This window comes from Hippopotamus amphibius, chromosome 13, assembly GCF_030028045.1.
Source record: "Hippopotamus amphibius kiboko isolate mHipAmp2 chromosome 13, mHipAmp2.hap2, whole genome shotgun sequence".
NCBI lineage: Eukaryota > Metazoa > Chordata > Mammalia > Artiodactyla > Hippopotamidae > Hippopotamus > Hippopotamus amphibius.
In genome coordinates, this window is record NC_080198.1 from 70,936,334 (window position 1) to 70,957,444 (window position 21,111).

General features: G+C 38.8%; 1 protein-coding gene across 1 annotated transcript in view; it reads left to right on the forward strand.

Moving 5' to 3' along the window:
* LOC130834488 (rho GTPase-activating protein 20-like) overlaps positions 1-6,048 on the forward strand; it is a 67,140-nt gene extending 61,092 nt beyond the window's left edge. The window contains exons 16-18 of the mRNA XM_057704631.1: positions 3,310-3,419; positions 3,963-4,152; positions 5,376-6,048. Coding sequence (XP_057560614.1) covers positions 3,310-3,419; positions 3,963-4,152; positions 5,376-5,645 — 570 coding nt within the window. The 3' untranslated portion in view covers positions 5,646-6,048. The remainder of the gene's footprint in view (positions 1-3,309; positions 3,420-3,962; positions 4,153-5,375) is intronic.
* The last annotated feature ends 15,063 nt before the right edge of the window (positions 6,049-21,111 follow it).

Genomic DNA, 21,111 nt, shown 5'->3' on the forward strand with positions numbered 1-21,111 from the left:
GGGGATCATCAGAAAATCTAAAAACAGTAGATGGTGGAGAGGGTGTGGAGAGAAGGGAATGCTCTTGAACTGTTGGTGGGAATGTAAATTAATACAGCCACTATGGAGAACAGTTGGGAGGTTCCTTGCAAAACTAAAAATAGAGTTCCATATGACCCAGCAATCCCACTACTGGGCATATACCCAGAGGGCACCATAATTTAAAAAGACACATGCACTCCAATGTTCACTGCAGCACTATTTTCAATAGCCAGGACATGGAAGCAACCTAAATGTCCATCAACAGATGAATGGATAAAAAAGATGTGGTACATAGATACAATGGAATATTACGCAGCTGTAAAAAGCAACAAAACGGGGACATTTGTAGAGACATGGATGGACCTAGAGACTGTCATACAGATTGAAATGAGTCAGAAAGAGAAAAACAAATATCATATATTAACATATATATATGCGGAATATAGAAAAATGGTACAAATCAACCGGTTTGCAAGGCAAAAATAGAGACACAGATGTAGAGAACAAACATATGGACACCAAGTGGGGAGGGTTGGGGGGAATGAACTGGGAGATTGGGATTGCCATATATACATTACTAAGAAAAAAAATACCAAATTGTACACTCTAAATATATGCAGTTTATTGTATGTTAACTATATCTCAATAAAAGTTCTTAAAAAAAAAGAAAACTTCACCAAGTCAGAATTGGAGGAAGCTACTTTGGGTGTTAAAAGCCCCACATGTTAGATATACTTTCCTTTTTCATCACACAACACCCTCCCCCATTTACTCCTGAACACTCTATGCAAAAGAATAAAAATAATAAATTTCAAAACACACACTTATACACACAGAGTGTTTACCAAAACAAGCTTCCTGCTTGTAATGACTTCCTCACCACTAATGAAGGCAAAGTTCATAGTAAAGAAAATTCATATTAAGCTTTTGGAAACAGTTACAGAAGTTTACCACAGTAAGTAAATATTTGCCTTACCATAAATCAAAAAATGCTCAGTGAGGCCACTGAAATCGCTGACCATTTCATCTTCCTTCCCCTGTCTCTCAATGCCTTTTACTTTAAAGTTAGTGTAGGGATGACTCCACCCTTAGTTCCTCCTTTTTCCTCCTTGTACCACCTTTGGCATCCTTTGTTAATACTTGTTATGTTTAACCCACCACCTGCGGTTATAGTTACATGGTAACCAGCTCCTACCCACGTGCCTTTTCCTATAAATCTGACTTTTAAAGTGGGTGCAGCAGTCAGAATCAGTTTGGAATTCTGAAAATTCAATAGATTCATACAAAAATAGATTGAGTTTGAAATGATACAGCTGAATTACAAGTGTCTAGTTACATTCTACTTGTTAGTAGCTCTGAACAAAAATATGTTAATGTAGTAAACAGGTTATTAAAATTATCTTAGGAACTCAGTAACATGTGGTCTTTCCCTGTCCCCTATTACTGTTCGGTCATAATTCAATTATATGATAAAGTGCGACAGTTTAGAAATGACTTAGAGTTGACTGCTACTACACTCGCACCATAATAATACACACTAGGTAGGCAAACAGCAAGCTAAGTGTTGCCCTCTGTAAGGTACACACATGGAACTGACTTGATTTTCTAGCAAGAGTTAGTAGGCTCTTACCTATTTCCGTGTTATAAGCACAGACTAGCAAGAGGGTGGCTACTCATGGGTACGGTTCTTAGACATTCCCAAAGTTTTCTCTTCCTAAAGTTGACAGACCTTGGTGGAGGATCAGACTTTGCAACCTTGACCTTGATGATACCACGTGTCAAACTAACCAGAGAGTTGGCCTCAATCAGAAATGAATGTATCATGCGTACCGCACCGAGTTTGCCATTAAACTTTCTGTAAACAGAGGTCCAACAGCAGATACCCTTGGCATATTCTGCATGGGTCATGTTCTGGCTTAATGACACTCAGCCCCACCAGTGGACTCTGCAGCACAGGGTCCAGGAAAGAGAGGAGACACACACTCCAAGTGCATGCAGTTTGGTACACATGAGGCAAAGGCCCTGCTGCACCCTCCCAGACTCCCAGAACCAGCCAAAGCTGGAGTGCTGCTTCTCTCCAAAGACACTGGGGTCACTCCGTAGGAAACAGTGAAGAACTTAAAGACCGTGAGTGGGTATTGTATACCAATAACACAGTGAAGGTTTGAGAGAACTGAGACTTTGTCCGTTGTCTTCACTGCTCTATCCCCAGTACTCAGCAGAGTGTCTGGCACCAAGAGTAGCTCAATAAGTATCAGAACAAGTGGACAGTTACTGGATTATAATCATGATAGTTGCCTAGAAGCACTTCCTGGACAAACTACTACTAAGAGAAGTCGGGCTATATATTAAGATCAGTGGAAGCAAGGTGTGCCTTTGAAACTAGCAAGGCAATGCAATAATTTCCCCTCAGTCTTGCACAGAAGATTACAACTTCATAAATTTTAATGGGCCCAATTCTATGATATTAAGACTTGTTCCTCAGCCCTCTAAAGGGACAAATTTTCCAGGCCTCCACTTGGCAAACTTACATTTGCATATCACTAGCCTGATACTCAGAGGCCTGAAGCTGCTATATATCTAAATTTTTAATTTCCTTTTTTTAGGAGGATGTGTTCCATTCAAGGAGGTGTAAGAGGTAACATGTAGTTACCCACTGGGGATTTGGATATATTTCAACACCTGCTGCTTAGAAGTCTGCAGAACAAACTTTTATATAGCTATAAAAAAAAGGAAGACTGAAACTATTATTAGAGTAGTTTTTTCCCAAGGAGCACACATACCTCAAGTCAGAAAGCCCAGTTCTCTCTTAAGATGCAAGAGCATGTGGGAGTGTGTTTTTTGGTTATTTTTTTGTTTCAGAACTTCTCTTGCTTGAATTAAGAGCAAGCACTGTGTCTAAAGTAAACAAGCAAAATGGGTATGTGCATTTCTTTTCAAAAAACTAATACGATTTAGGATGAGCTATCACCAGACCTTGTCAGTTTGTACTACTGTGCTAACATGTACACAAAGAGTAAGTTCCAGGTGATAGAAGGGGCTTTAGCTTCACTCTCTCTACAGCCCAGACTCTACTTTTATGCTTCTAATTTCAGTTGCAGAAAATCCAAGCAATGCTTCTGGATGTGCAAGTCTATGGAGAATCAGAGCCAAGCTCTGTGTGGATCACAGTTTGTGTAGTTGTGAAGGAAATGGACATTGAACTCAATTTTGCAACTAAATGTTTTCTCTGTAATTTCTCCAACATATTTAACTTAAGATTAATATACAATTTTTTACCCATGTAAGGATTTTCTTCGAAATATCCAAGGAAGTATATTTTCGGCCAGTCTCTATGATAAATGGCTTGGTGTTATTGACCAGGGGAACGAGGAGGAGAAAATAGCTGCAGCCCAGAGGTAATGATGCAATAATTACTCAACCCTGTTCACACCTCAAAAATGCAACCAACATACACTCAGGAAAATCTTAGCTTATAGTTTACAGCTTTGTCCACTAAAATAATGACCAATGTCAAAGGGTTCCACTTGATCCTAACCATGGCAGCCAGTATAAAAAATAGACACATGCCTTACTGCTGATATTGAATTCGTGTTTTTCTCCTAATCTTATTAATATGGAATCCTTGACCCTTTTATACCTTCTAAATACATGAAACTGCTGGAGATGAAATCCACTGGTCTAAAAAGAGATGCTAAAGGACCAATCTGCCAGGGGTATATGATTTTAACTTTGTCAAACACATAAGTAACCAGAGGAGTTCTTATCTGGATCAGGAATTAAATTCAATGAAACATTTTTGTATGCATTCACGCCTGCAACTCTGTGAGAGTGGAATGTGTACATAGTATACAAAGAAGTCCTCTATTTTCTGTCTTTGTATTTCCACTTCCTAAGCAAAATGACTTGTTTTATTTAGAAGTGCATTCTTCTGCCTTTAGTCTTTTAGGCCAGCTGCCAAGAGCTAATGTAGTTCTCTTGCAATACCTTTTTGGAGTGTTACGCAACATTGAGCAGAATTCCTCATCCAATCAGATGACAGCTCACAATTTATCAGTGTGTATAGCCCCAAGCATTCTTTGCCCACCTCATTCTGGCAGCTCAGCATTAGAAAACGACTTCAGAAAAAAGGTAATAAGATCTCTCATTTTTATGCCTTATGGGAAGGGGTCCCTGCTTTGAACCTGAAGTTTGTGGTATTAACTCTGATGGACCAGTTTTTTAAAGTGCACATTTTAATTACACTCCCCTGGAGTGGCAGAGTCCTTCTGTGGTGGGATATGGGAAGGTGGGCTATTAAGCGGGAAGCTGAGAGCAGTTGAGTCACTTCTCCTTTTCCATCTAGGAGACCCAAACAATAGAAAGATGAGAGTAGGATGATATGATAGAAAAGAATCTGGGCTTTGAAGTCTGAGAGCCAAGGTTCAACTCTCAGCCTAATCACTGAAGGATGTGTAAACTTGGGCAAAGTTTCCAAGCCATGGTTTCATCATTACATAGTGATGCCAACACCTTGCGGCTCCGGTCACTGCTGGCACATCCTAGGTGGCTCGGGCAACGTGAGCACCTGTGGCTCCACACATGCTGGCCTCCCGCTGGCTCGTTCAGAAAAATACTTGGCTGCTATTTCACCTCCACTACAGGATGAAGAAACTAGTAAAAGATTTCAGAACATCCTAACAGAGCCACAACATGCCTAATAGGATCACAGCTCTTCCCCCAAGCTTACCCAGAGCAAGCATGAGGCAAGGCAATGCAGTTAGACAAGCAGACATGTTTTCTCTCCAGCTGCTTCCTTCTTTCACAAAAAACCACTGAAATCTCTGCTTCCCATATTTCAGATATTTCTTAACTGAAGTAAACCACACAAGTTTTTCTGTATTGGATACTTTATAAATTTTAATAAGATGTTATATATAAATTATATCTCAATAAAACTGGAAAAATTTTTAAATAAAAATAAATAAAATTTAATAAGAGAATATACACCTTGGCCCCAAACATTCTATGTGGGTTACTTGAAAATTATCCTAGTATTAAAGACGTAACCATCATTACAAAAATGTTCGCTATTTAAACTAGCCCACAAATTATAACTTTAGCCCACTGATTGAAAGAATTTTAAAATCTGTGCCCAAAGTCCTCTTGAAAGTATTGGTTATTTCTTAGAGAAAACTGGTTTATAAATATGTATGTGTGTGTGTATATATATATATATATATATTTAATCAAGTCTGAATTTCTCTCAGGATTATTTTGCTTTTTTGTTAGAGCCAAGATTCATATATGAAGTGTGATTTACCACTATGCCATATGTAAAATAATACCTTGTTTTTGGCCCTTTTGTGTAACAGATTTCTTTTGTACAATTTCTCATTGAAAACTGCCTCAAGATATTTGGAGAAGATATCACTTCCCTCTTTGAAGAGAGCTCAATGAGTTGTGATAGTAGTGATATCACTGATAGCCGTGAGAAGGCTGCAGGTACTGTGAATAATTTAACTGGCCTTGATGAGAAAGACAGCAAGGCTGCCAGGGGTCACGGCAGATCCTTAGACTGTGCTGTCCTGGAGCCTAAAGCACATCCCAAGGGCAACGATTTCCATGTGCTCCAGGTCAGGTGAGGTTTCACACTGTTGTGAGAGCAAAGAAAGGATGAGACAGATCTAACTGCAAGAAGTTGCAAGCACAGCATTAGGAGACATCATGGCATAATACAGCATTTGGTTTTTCAAACAAAACTTTAAATGGGACTGATATATGTATCACATGTGCTCTGGTTGAAACCAGAGTGAGAGGCCCAGAGCACTGCTTGGTTTATTCCCCTCTCTCTCCTTTTTCTGGTCAGTGGTTCCTGACGTACCACAGGTACCCCGTGTCTTTGAAATAGGTTGAAAAGAACCAGCATCACTGAGAGAAAAAGGACTTGACTTCACGTCAAACAGCCTTTCCAGACTATAACCTCATGTGCCTCTATTTACCAGCTGCGTTAACTTCAGCCAGTTATTCTAGCTCAGTTTCAGTTTCTTCGTCTCTAAAATGTGAATAAAAATAATGTCTAAATCTTAGGATTATTGAAAAGATTAAACAAAACAATGGATGTAAAATAAATTTGTAAAAAAGCAATTAATGGGGCCAGTAGAAGTTTCCGTGAGATCAGAGCTAGTTCTAACTGAGCCTAGCTAATCACAGCTAACGGATAGCAGTCCATTTTATGCGGCAGCATTTAGATTCAGAACCTGAGGACATGTGTCATGCGTTCCTTCATATTTTTCACATTTCTTGGTTTTATGACATTTACCTCACTGCTTTGAGGAAACCGTTAGGAAAAGCCATTTAATCAGGCATTGAGATGAGCCTAATATCTGAGAAGATGCTTATACTTAGATAACTGTTTGTTTTTCATTTCATCAGTGACAACAGAACAACCTCTTGAATCCAAGCCAGTGAGAGAGAGAGTGATTTACAAAAAGGCACAACTGCAGGATGATGCCAAGACCCCGCCTAGCATGGGTCCACCCAGCGGCCTGTCTACAATTTTCAAAGTCACTGAAGATTAGAATTCCCCATAATCACACCTGACCCTTCCTTTTTGTGTATTTCCTATAATACCTCATTTGAATTTTATTAAAGGCTTTTTCTGCATCTATTGAGATGATCATATGGTTTTTATCCCTCAGCTTGTTAATATGTATCACATTGATTGATTTGCGTATATTGAAGAATCCTTGCATTCCAGGGTATTCATGGAATACTTGCATTCATGGTATATGATCTTTTTAATGTGCTCTTGGATTCTGTTTGCTCGTATTTTTTTGAGCATTTTTACATCTATATTCATCAGTGATATTGGCCTGAAATTTTCTTTTTTGGGTGACATCTTTTTCTGGTGTTGGTATCAGGGCGATGGTGGCCTCGTAGAATGAGTTTGGGAGTGTTCCTCCTTCTACTATATTCTGGAAGAGTTTGAGAAGCATAGGTGTTAGCTCTTCTCTAAATGTTTGATAGAATTCACCTGTGAAGCCATCTGGCCCTGGACTTTTGTTTCTTGGGAGATTTTTAATCACCATCTCAATTTCAGTGCTTGTCATTGGTCTGTTCATATATTCTATTTCTTCCTGGTTCAGTCTTGGCCCCAAATAGTCAAAGCAATCTTGAGAAGGAAAGATGGAGCCAGAGGAATCAGGCTCCCTGACTTCAAACGGTACTAAAGGCTACAGTGATCAAGACAGTATGGTACTGGCACAAAAATAGAAACATAGATCAATGAACAGAATAGAGAGCCCACAGATAAACCCACGCACATATGAGCACCAAAGGAGGCAAGAATATACAATGGAGAAAAGACAGCCTCTTCAATAAGTGGAGCTGGGAAAATTGGACAGCTACATGTAAAAGAATGAAATTAGAACACTTCCTAACACCATACACAAAAATAAACTCAAAATGGATTAACGACCTAAATGTAAGGCCAGACACTATAAAACTCTTAGAGGAAAACACAGGCAGAACACTCTATGACATACATCAAAGCAAGATCCTTTTTGATCCACCTCCTAGAATAATGGAAATAAAATAAAAAATAAACAAATTGGACCTAATGAAACTTAGGTACCATTTGCACAGCAAAAGAAACCATAAACAAGACAAGAAGGGATTTCTTAGGTGGCGCAGTGGTTAAGAATCCGCCTGCCAACACAGGGGACACGGATTCAATCCCTGCCCCAGGAAGATACCACACGCTGCAGAGCAACTAAGGCCATGCGCCAAAAAAACAAAAACTAAAAACAAACACAAGACAAGAAGACAGCGCTCAGAATGGGAGAAAATATTTGCCAACAAAGCAACGGACAAAGGATTAATCTCCAAAATATACAAGCAGCTCATGCAGCTCAATATCAGAAAAAGCAAATAACCCAATCCAAAAATGGGCAGGAAACCTAAATAGATATTTCTCCAAAGAAGACATGCAGATGGCTAACGAACACATGAAAAGATGCTCAACATCACTCATCATCAGAGGGATGCAAGTCAAAACCACAATGAGGTATCACCTCACACCGGTCAGAATGGCCATCATCACAAAATCTAAAAACAGCAAATGATGGAGAGGATACAGAGAAAAGGGAACCCTCCTGCACTGTTGGTGGGAATGTAAGTTGGTACAGCCACTATGGAGAACAGTATGGAGGTTCCTTAAAAAACTAAAAATAGAACTACCATATGAGCCAGCAATCCCACTCTTGGGCATATACCCTGAGAAAACCATAATCCAAAAAGAAACATGTACCACAGTGTTCACTGCAGCACTATTTACAATAGTCAGGACATGGAAGCAACCTAAATGCCCACCAATAGATGAATGGATAAAGAAGATGTGGCACACATATACAATGAAATATTACTCAGCCCTAAAAAGGAATGAAACTGATTTATTTGTAGTGAGGTGGATGGACCTAGAGTCTGTCATACAGAGCGAAGTAAGCCAGAAAGAGAAAAACAAATACTGTGTGCTAACTCATATATATGGAATCTAAAAAAATGGTACTGATGAACCCAGTGACAGGGAAAGAATAAAGATGCAGATGTAGAGAACGGATTTGAGGACACGGGGTGGGGGGTGAAGGGGAAGTTGGGACAAAGTGAGAGAGTAGCATTGACATATATACACTACCAAATGTAAAATAGATAGCTAGGGGAAAGCTGCTGCATAGCACAGGGAGATCAACTGGATGATGGGTGACGACTTAGAGGGCTGGGATAGGAAGGGTTGGGAAGGAGTCACGGGAGGGAGGGGATATGGGAGCATGTGTATAAATACAGTTGATTCACTTTGTTGTACAGCAAAAACTGGCACAACAAGGTAAAGCAAGTATATTCCAATAAAGAGCTTAAAAGAAATATCTCTTTGAGAACTCTTTTCACGAAACATGTGCATGAGTTTGTTCAGTCTGGATTAAATCCTCAGATCCTGTCCAGAAATAAATGAATTTCCTGGCAGAAGGATATACATGAGGCACCTTAAACCAAGAAAACACTGTAGGTCACTGAATGAAAGTTAAGACCTTACAAGGTCGCAGCTCATCCCATTTGAGTTTTCTTTGTCTTGATCCCATGGATGCATATTTGAGAAAATCTTCCCACAAAATATCTCCTCTATCTTCTATTCCTGCCATATTATGTTTTTTGTATTTTACTGTACATTTTTATATTAATAAAAGTGGGTTAGACAACCATTTTATTTGCTTATGATTCATATTAACACTGGTGGTGGCTCATCTGGCAGTCTGGGTCTCAACTAAGATCACTTACGCACCCTGCAGTCAGCTGGCAGCTCACCTGGAGCTGACTTACATGTCTGCTGGTTGCTGTTGGCTCTGGGTCGACCCCCATTGTCTTCAACAAGCTAGCCAGTCTTCTTCACATGGTGGAAGAAGAGTTCCCAACAGCACGAGAGGCTTTTCAAGAGTCAATGTAGGAGAGGACTCCACAAAAGACCACAAAGACAATGAGTTATTCATTATTTACTGAGGGCTATTCCTGTAGTCTACCAGACATGAAAATCATAACTCGACAGCATTACTACCACACACCTCCCTTTATTCATCCACTTTCAACCCTCCGTTCTTCAGAACAGCACTTCCCAAGGGGTGTTAGGAAGTGTGGTAGAAAATATCTCTGAAACAATAATTGATTTTTTTTCCTCAGATATTTCTTGCCTCTACCCTTCTCCCCGTCTTAAGCTGTCTTAAGAGACAGCTAGAACATTTCCTCAGGGAACAGAAGTTACAGAAGAATATGAGGGGAAAAGAGCTCTTTGTTGCTTATCAGTTTTGAAAATTTATTTCAAACAAAACAAAACAATTCATGGCACAGAGTAAAGATTTAGGTGGAAACCTCATGGGAAAAGCCCAAAACCATTCGATGTACGGAACATGTGACCCATTTCCTGAACAGAAACCAAGAGGAATCAGGAAGCCCTCACAGAACAACTAAATGACATGTCTAAGAAAGATGGGGTGTTGTACATTCATGCAGAATCTCTTGTACCTCAACATGGAACACATCAGTGAAGTTATTCCCATCAATCTGAGAATGGTATGGAAGGAACAAAGCCACTGGAATTGAATGACACGTCTCAGCAACAGTTGTACAGACCAATTCCCTGGGACCAGATAGGAATTAGGACATCTCAGCAGATGCCCAGCATACACAGATGACACAGAGGATAAGTTACATGTCGTCTCCCCGCTCCATAACCTCCTAACTCCTTGGCACTAGAAGACTCCAGCACATGGACACACTCATGGAGAAAACAGATCTTGAATTTCTGCCAATCTGGGAACAAAAGATTAAACTAGAAATCAAATGAGTTATTTCAAAGTATAGAACAGTACATATCTTACATATATCAGTTTGTAGACTGAGATTAGTACCAATACATGTTGAATACTTGATCCACACATTGTTTTCCTAGAAGGGGTTCCATGATCACATAGGTTTGGGAAATGCTGTATTTTCTTTTCAGAAATCAAAATGCCCATTAACATATTAATGTCTTAGAGAAGACCCACAGTACAGAAAACACAGTATTTTCCACATTTATTTGACCTGGGAGATCCTTTGGGAGGAACCCTATTAATGAATGAATAAATAAATGAATATATTAATAAACTTTGCTCTACATTTATCTTCTTAGGTCATAGAAGATCCTCCACAATGCAACCTGCTCCAGTAATCAGTTTTCTCTTCACTATTTCCCAGTGTAGAACCTTTTCTTTAGCTAGGTCAGACACTCCACTGTTTCCCGAACAAGATACACTCATGTTTCTACGTACAATTATCAACTACCCTTGGTCTCTACATATCCACAAACTAGGTAGCCACTTGGGTTCTACTCTCCTAGAAATTTCACAAAGCTGTCCTTGACCATTCCAGCTCAAATTAATTGTTTTTTTTTTTAATAATGCACGAGCATTTGATTTCATTAGACATTGGCTCATATGCTGCTTTGCAACATCAGGAATTATGCTGGTATGTGTATACATAGCTCAACAAATCCAAATTCCTGTGGTAAATGGTTATACCTTGTGTTAGTTTTATATTACTTTTAATGCCTGGCTAAATGTGTACTAACAAAAATGTCTGAATTTGTGAGCTTTTCTAAGAATATAGAAATTTTACATAGATTGGTAATGACTGCAAATTTTAAACCTGAAGAGGTAGAACACAGCACAAATGGAATTTCAGTGGGTGGCAATAAGACATCAGTTTGACTAAAGTGTTTTAGATATAGTCATATCTTCACAGTCTACTATTCACAGGTTCTGGGATATACTAGTTTTATTCATCTTGCAACAAATGGGATATTGGTGTGATGTATTTGGGAATAATTACATGCTTGTGTGAAATTTCTTTTAAATAGCAACAATTCCATAATAAAAGGGGCAAAAAACATAGTTGGGCAGTGCAACTGTGAGTTTTTGAGCCAATAAAGATATACAAAAGCCCCTCAAATTTGAAAAGAAGAAATAATAGGAGGTAAAGAAAAGCTGAAAATAACTAATTTGTCAATTGTAACTCATAGAGGAGATTCTTGCCATGTGGAAATGGTCAATAAATGTTTTTCCCCCTCAGGATGCTCAAGTATAATGTATCATTGAGAAAGTCAATTTATTAAATTTTAGAAAATTTAGGAACTGATAAACTATAAAAGGACCCAGTTGTCTGATCCAGAATGTACAAAAGGCAATTAAGACTTTTTGATATTGGTCTTTACCAGCTGGTAAGATCTGTATAATCATCAATCAACCTGCATTTAATGATGTAATTAAGATGAAACATTTTCAAAAGTACAGCAAAGATACTGAGGATGAAAATCTTATTTTATTTCAGAAACAAAGCTATTCATAGGCTACCTTTATGAGAAAACTAATCCTCTTTATGGTAATTAATTACTATGATATATTGAATGGAAAAATATATATAATATGTATAATACATATATTCAACTTTTATTCCACAAAAGCAACATGTAAGAATCGGGGGGATGGAGTATATATTTGTACAAAAAGCCATCTTTTTTCAGAAAGGATTGGGCAATGCCTTTCATATTTCTCCATCATTCCTCCCATGCTAGCCAAATGAGCCAGTAGGTACTCTAAAGATCTGTAGTGAATGGTGACTGTATTTTCCACTTTTATGCTTTACATGTCCACAGCATAACTGGTGCTAGGAAGACAACTGATTTCTTTTTGGCCTTGGGTCTAAATGTCAGTATTCATTTGGTTGGCTAAGTCTTTCCAAAGAATGAAATCATTCCTTTGTCATGTAAAAGAAACTACTAGAAAACAAAATTCTCAAAGGAGGAGTTATAGTTTCCTAAAATGGGAAAAGAGAAACTACTTTGTGACAGTGGGAGTTTTTCTGAAATGCAGAGGTATAAAACGAGTTGGAAAAGTAAAATAAAACAAAACGATACTGACTTCAGGATAACGGATACCTCTGTGGATGAAAGGAAGAGAACGGGATATAGGAAAGGTGAAAAAGAGACTTCAAGCATATGTATATTATTTTATTGCTTAAAAGATTTTTAAATGCTAACATTTTGCTGTATGCTTCCATTTTTTTAAGAAATAGAATGTTAATAGGTAATTTTGTTACATAAATACCCGCAACACACTAATGCACGCGCGCGCGCGCACACACACACACATATACATTTTTATATATAACATAAAACTTTATCCAATGAATAAATAAAACAGAAATTTTTATCATTCAGCAACTTTATTCTTTTCCTTAACATATGTTTTTGTGATTTCTGTATACTGATACATGCAGGCCCGATTCACTCAGTCTAGTTGCTGTATAGTAGCATTCCATGATAAGAATCACGCATTAATCTACGTACGTATTGGACTAGCCAAAAAGTTCATTCGGGTTTTCCCATGAGATGTTACTTTTTGGCCAACCCAATATATCTATCTTGCTCAAACTTTCTAGAGCCTTGACTAGTTTACTAGCTTTCAAAGGAATCGATTTTTAAAATTATGTCCATTAATGTTTTTCCTAGATTAATGTGTTTTTATAATTTCATTGCTTCAACCTTCTTACTCTTCTTTTGATTTCTTCATCTAGCTTCTTAGATTATATGCTAGCTCATTTACTTATAATAAATACATTTAAGACTATTCATAACTTCTAGGTACTGCTTTAGCTACATCTCATAAATTTTTTATTTTTCTTTTTTTAGTAATTTAGTTTTTTTAATCATCATTCAGTTAATACATTTTATAATTTCTTTGTGAATTTTTTTTAATCCGTTCATTGTTTAGGCTTTTTATTTTTTCAGGTTTTCCATTACTATTTATAATACTTCATTTCTAATTTAATTACATAGTGATCAGATGATATGTGAATCACTGTGATTCTTTATGACTGAAAGTATATAGTAAATTTTGTACATTTAAAATGTTGAATGCATTCTCTGTTGGGTTCTCTTTTGGATACAGAGACATATACGTTCAAAATCATGCTATATGTGTTATTCAAATCCTCTGTTATATATTCTCCAAATAAGTAGTTTCTAAGAGAGGTGTTAAATTCTGCCATTATGATAATGAGTTTGTCAACTTTATTTTGTAATTCTGAGTTTCTGTAGGTTTTTTGTGTGTGTGTGTGTGTTTTACAGCTTGTCTACGTTAAGTATACATAAATTTGTAATTTTTATACTCTTTTCATAATTCTTTATTCATGTTAATGCTTTTGCTTCATCTTGTATTTTGAGCGACACTGTTATACCAGCTCTTTTTTGGTCCATATAGCCTGACATATCTCTTTTTCTTTTTTTCTTTTTAAATGTTCTGTTTTAGAGTAGTAGGTATGCATGGGTGTGGCAATGTGTGTATGTGTGTGTCAGTGTCTCCTATAAAGAGCATATAACTGATCTTTTTATATGCAAGCTACTAATTTGATTTTTAATTTAATCAGAATCATGTACTCCATTTACATTTACTGTCACTATAATGTATTTGGAGTTACACTCACCATTTTATTCCATGGTTTACGTTCATCAGCAATTTCTCACGGCTTCATTTCTCCTCCTTTCCTAACTTTTCTTGGATTGGTAAACTGTAGACTAGTGTTTTCCCTATTGATTTTTATTTATACACATTAAAATTTCTCAGGCATTATCTCTTTGAATATGCTGCTATAATATTCCTCTATTTTGCTAGAATCCCAGTAAAACTTTACGAAACAAGGATTCTTGAAGAACACCATATCTCAACAACTTTTTCAATTTTTTTCTTTATGCTGCATCCTGGGTATAATTCTTAGTTCTCTCTTCCAGTTTATTAAGTCTTTAACTTTGTTCATTCCAGAGTTTATACTTTCAGTTTTATGACTTTTTTAATGCTGATATAGTTTCTGGGGTTACTAATTGGATCTTTTTCCTATTCACATATATGATTTTATCTTTTTAAACAGAGGTCATTCCTTCCTTTTCCTCTCTGATCCTGGTACCAAGAAGTAGGATGCTTCTGTAGTAAATAACTAAAAATGTGGAAGGGGCTTTGCAACTGGGTAGTGAGTAGAGGCTAGAGTTTTTGAGATGCATATTAGGAAAAGCCTGAATTGCTGTGAAAGCAGTATTGCCTTCTGAACCTCACCAGAAAGATCTTTAACATCCATATTTCTACTAACATTCTGTTCATGATTATTTATGTATTCTCAAACTCTCCTCTTTTCTTTCTGAACCCTTGCTAGAATCTAGAGACAGTCTGTATCTTCTTCAAGAATACATAAATAATCATGAACAGAATGTTAGTAGAAACATAGATGGTAAAGGTCATTCTGGTGACGTCTCAGATGGAAATGAACATGTTACTGGAAACTGTAAGAAAAAAATAACCATGTTATAAAGGGCAAAAAATTTGGCTGATCTGGTCTTCTAGTGTTTTGTGGAAGACAGAACTTGCAAGCAGTAAAAATGAGTATTTAGTTCAGTGGCAGGATTTCCACTACTCTGTCTTCCAGATCACTGATCCATTCCTCTGTATCATTTAGTCTACTGTTGATTTCTTCTAGTGTATTTTTCATTTCAGTTATTGTAGTCTTCCTCTCTGGCTGGTTGTTCTTTATATTTTCTCTTTGTTAAAAACTTCTAACTTCTCACTCTGTGCATCCATTCATACTGTGGAAAACAGTATGGAAGTTTCTCAAAACCTCCAAAAACAGAACTACCACATGACCCAACAATTTCATTTCTGAGTATATATCTGAAAAGACCAAAAACGAATTTGAAAAGATACATGCACCCCAATGTCCATAGCAGCATAAATCACAATTGTCAAGACATGCAAGCACCTTAAGTGTCCATCAACAGATGAACGGAATGTACATATATACAATGGAATACTACTCAGCCATAAAAAAGAATGAAATTTTGCCATTTGCAGCAACATGGATGGACTTGGGGGGCATTATGCTAAGTGAAATAAGTCAACAAAGACAAATACTACATGGTATCACTTACATGTGGAATCTAAAAAAATACAAGAGACTAGTGAATAAAACAAAAAAGAAACTCACAGATACAGAGAACAAACTAGTGGTTACAAGTAGGGACAGGACATGAGGGAATTAATAGGTACAAGCTATTAGGTATAAAATAAGCTACAAGAACATATTGTACAACACGGGAAATATGGTAAATATTTTATAATTATAAATGGAATATAATCTTTACAAATTGTGAATCACTAAATCATATACCTGTAACTTCTATAATATTATATAGCAACTATGCTTCAATTAAAAAATAAAATTTAGGGACTTCCCTGGTGCTGCAGTGGTTAAGAATCCACCTGCCAATGCAGGGGACATGGGTTCGAGCCCTGGGACAGGAAGATCTCACATGCTGTGGAGCAACTAAGCCCATGCACCACAACTACTGAGCCCATGTGCTGCAGCGACTGAAGCCTGCATGCCTAGAGCCCATACTCTGCAACAAGAGAAGCCACTGCACTGAGGAGCCCCAGCACTACAATGAAGAGTAGCCTCTGCTTGCTGCAAGTAGAGAAAGTCCTTTCACAGCAACAAAGATCCAACTCAAAAATAAAACATAAATTAAAAATAATTTCTTTAAATAAAATAAAATTTTAAAAAATGGGTATTTAGCTGAGGAGTTTGCTCAGCAAAAACGTTAAAGGAGCAGTGTGGTTCCTCCTGACTGCTTACAGTCAAATGCACGAAGAGGGAGATGAACTAAAGAAAGAATTGTTAAGCAAAAGGGAACCATAACTTGAAGACTTAAAAAATTCTCAGTCTACCCATTTTATAAAAAATGAGAAAGCTTGTACTGAAGAAAACACTGAGGGTATGGCTAAACAACCATTTGAAAGGAAGATTAGCAGGGATTAGAATCACAAATTTATTCAGCTACCTCAGCAAAAACGAGGGATAGAGATGGGATTCTACTAGCAGAAACACTGCCAGTCAAGGAGACTGAGACAGGATGAAATGAAAGAAGGCTGTCAACCTTAGATTCTACAAGACAGGACCACAGAGCTATTTGGGTGCAAATGTACACTATTCTTTAAGAAAAGGGAAGCATTACTCCAAAGGCCATTCAGAGATCATTGGCGCTGCCTCTTCAGCTTCGAAGGGTAGGGCCATCACCTTGGTTTCAACAGGCCAACCAACCTCCAACTGAAGGCTTGGAGATGAGACCCCACCCAGCAGAGAGCCACAGGACTGCCACCCCAGTGGGTCCAGAAGGTGGGGCATGGAGCCAAAAAGGATTATTCCCAAGCCTTAAAATCTAGTGGACTTTGCCTACTAGGTTTTGGACTTGCCCGGGACCTGTCACCCCATCCTTCTTTCCCATTTCTTTCTTCTGGAGTGGGGAATGTCTATGCCTGTCCCACCACTGTAGTTCACAAGCACATAAACTGTCTGGTATCACAGGTTCACAGCTGGAGAGGAATTTTTGTTTCAGGACAAACTGTACCTTGAGTCTCATCTATATCTCATTTAGATGATATTTAGATTAGACTGTGAACTTTAGACTTAAGAGGTGATGCTAGAATGAGTTAAGGCTTTGGGGGTTGTTGGGACAGAATGAATGTATTTTGCACATGATAAAGACATGAATTTGGAGTGGCTAGAGGCATATTTGAACTGAATTGTGTCCCCTCCCCAATTGTATATGTTGAAACCCTAATCCCCTATGTGACTGTATTAGAGATAGAGCCTTTAAGAAGATGATTAAGGTTAAATGAAGTCAGAAGGGTGGTAATCTGATACACTGGAACTGGTGTCCCTATGAAAGAGGAGACATCAGATTCCACACCCCCTCCCTCTCGACATATGAGGACAAAGTGAGAAGGGAGCCCTCTGCAAGCTAGGAAGAGAGCCCTCACCAGAAGCAGACCCTGCGAGCACCTTGATCTTGGACTTCCCAGCCTCCAGAACTGTGAGAAAATACATTTCTGTTGTTTAAGCCACCCAGTCTTTGGTATTACATTATGGCAGCCTGAGCAGACTAAGACAGCATTTTAAACAGACAAAGTCATTTTAAGACTGCTCATTTTTTTCATTTTTATCTGGAATGAATTCATCTTCTGAATGGTTATTTTTTTACTGTCTTCATATCTCCTATATTTTTAGTTTGATGGCTCCCCTTGAATAAACATTTTTAAAGCTCTTTTCCTGCCCTTGTCATTCTCATTTCATGTTCTTCAGCTGCCCCCTATCTAGCCCCTTGAAGCTACCAGCCTAAAGAAAGACTTTTATATCAGTAGCACAGAGCTTCATCAGCACGAATACTGGGAATATCAGAGTCAGTCCCAGGGCTTCAAGGCTAGGTCTATTTCATGCCTTATAAATGGTTCCCTAGGCAGTTTTTCAGTGTTTTGGGCCTACTTTATTTATAACAACTTAGGATTTTCTGGTCTCTAGTTAGTAGATCAGAGCTATAGACTAGGTGGTCACAACTCCTGGACTGCACCCTTGCATCATTATATGACTGTATTAATCACGTCTTTATTTTCTGCATTCTGATGCTTTGACATCTGACACCTTGCTAGCTTGAAAGAACTGCCCCTCCCAGTGTTAGCCAATTCTTAGGAAACCAAAAACAAAAACCAAAAAAAACCTCTCCCTTGCATGCACCTTTCAAATGTAAACCAAACAATCCAGAGCCCACATCCCCAATGACTTCCTTTATTGGGCTCTTACACTCCAGACCAATATCCCCTTGTCCCAATTCCTCCAAAGGCTAGGTACAGTAAGTCCCCTACATACAAACCTTCAAGTGCGAACTTTCAAAGATGCAAACATGCGTTCACACGTCCAATCACGTACGTTAGTTCACGTGTCTGGCGTACATTTTCAGGTGCGGGCATCCTCTACAAGTGGTTGTACTTTTGTGTACCTTACCATACAGTACTATATAGAGTACAGTAGTACAGTATCTTTATTTCAAGCCCAGGATGTCCAGAAGCAAGTGTAAAAGCGATGGTGATGTAGCTGGTACTGCTAAAAAGCGCCAATACATAACGATGGAAACAAAAGTGAAAAAAATTGAGTGGAGTGAGATGAAAAGATGGTAGACGTCGCTCATTTTTATAACATGAATCGTTCGACTAGCGGCACAATTCCAAATAACAAGGACAAGATCATGGAACATGTGACGTCTGCTGTGCCGATGATGTTGACAATAATACCAAAGAAGTGTGGAAAAGTGATGGAGGAGATGGAGACACTTCTCACTGTGTGGATGCAGGTTCAGCATCAGCATCGAGTCCAGCTCAGCTTAATGCTGATTCAAGAGAAAGCTAAAAGGCTTTATGAGACTCGAAGAAGAAACACGGCGAAGAATCAGAGGGCCCATCTTTTGATGCCAGCCATGGCTGGTTTCATTGGTTCGAGGCTACAGCCAAACTTCCCAATGTAAAAGTAGGTGGTGAGGCAGCAAGTGCAGATACTGTAGTTGCCCAAGAATTTCCTGAAATGCTTTGAGAAATTATTGATGAAGGCACATATTTACCTGAGTAGCTTTTTGATGTGGATGAGAGAGGTCTGTCTTGGAAGAGAATCCAGACCACAGTTACATCAGTAAGGAGGAAAAGCTGATGCCGGGCTATACAGCAGCAAAGGACAGGCTAACTCTGTTTGGTGGCAATGCTTCCAGCGATATAGGAAGCTGAAGCCTCTCTTAGTTCATCATTCAGACAATCCAAGAGCCCTTACAAACATAGCCAAGGGCTCTCTCCCTGTTGTGTGGAAGAGTAACCCCAAAGCCTGGGTTACACAGGCCATTTTCCAGGACTGGTTTTTCTACCACTTCATCCCAGAGATAGAGAAATATTGCTTGGAGAAGGACGTCCCATTCAACATTCTTCTGCTGTTCAACAATCTCCGGGCCACCTCCCCCTGCCCCCCAATTCATGGACAACTTTCATCCCAGTGTCAAAGTACCGCATCTGCCACCGAATGCTACATCACTCATCTAGCCTATGGACCAGGGAGCTATAGCGACTTTCAATAAATATTATTGATGTCACGCTTTTCGTCAGGCAGTAAAGGCAAGTGATGAATCGGGAACAAACCTGTGATAATTTTGGAAGGACTATAACATCTACAAGGCCATAAAAACACGGACTTTGCTTGGCGTGAGGTTACGGCTGTTGCCATGAATGGGGTTTGGAAGAACCTTTGCCTGCAGTTTGTTCACTATTTTCCTGGATTTGAGAAGGTGGATGAGGAGTCCAAAGAGGTCTTCAGCAACTTAATGACCCTCAGTGAGAAGCTGGAGCTAGATCTGCAGGAGGACAATGTCACTGAACTCCTTGCTGTGCAACAGGAAGAGCTTACTAATGAAGACCTGATGGAATGGGAGGCCCAGAAAAAGGATGAAGAGACAAAAGAGGAAGAGGTAACTGAAGAATTGAAGAGATTCACGACACAGGAAATGGCAAGGGGGTTTTCTTTATTTGAGGAGGGACTGCTCGTTTTGGAGGCACAGAACCCAAACACAGAATGGTACACGAAGGCTGCAGCAGCTGGTCAGAATGCAATACAGTGCTACCGTGTCATCTATGATGAGAAAAAAAGAGCTGTTACCCAGACGTCACTGGATTGTTTTTTTAAGAAGGTGGATAGAATTGAATCCAACAGGGAACCAGAACCTGTGCCATGAACATCAGGCATGAGTGAAATTGCAGCTTGCCCTCCATCTTCTACTGCGGACGATCCTTCAGCTCTACCACCTCCCACCTCCTCTCCCTCCTCCCGTCAGTAACTCTTCTTGCCTGTTCACGTGATGCCAGTCCCTGTACGCCAGCTGTTGTACTGTACTCCTGTACTTTTCAAGCTACTGTACTATACGATGAAAAATGTTTCATTTTTTGTGTTTGTTTTTTATATATTATTGGTGTGAAAAGTATTATAAACCTATTACAGTACAGTATTATGTTAGTTGGGTACCTGGGCTCCCTTTGTTGGACTAACGAACAAATTGGACTTACAAACGCTCTCTCAGAAGGGGACGTGTTCATAAATAGGGGATTTACTGTACTAGACAATGAAGCCCTACGCCCCCAGGGACTGCTGAGCCTCTTCAAACTAGCCAATCGTGAACCTGTTTACACGGCCTCACCTGTGCCTTCCCTTGGAAACCACAGTAAAGGCTCCTGCCCATGATGTCCTCCACGCCCTCTGCCTCCTGACCAACTGTGCGGTCCCCCTGCAGGGTGTGCTGTGCCTCCTCTTTCTAGGGATCTGTGAGAGTTCTTGCTTCATAAACATTCATTTCCTAGTCTGCATGTCTTACCATACCTTATTAAAATAAATCCCAAGTACCATCAAGGCTATGATGAACTACTTGAATGACAGAAAAATAAAGTAACTTGCGGTAGTGGAAAACACATGTCTCTGTACTTGGTTAACTCTAGTCCATTTAACACCATAACTGCAAAGTTTTGGGGGTTTGGGAATGTGTGCTTTTATAATATTGTGAACCCAATAGTTCAAATCAACATTGGATTATTACTTTAAAAACATAATTGCATTGGAACTTTCCTG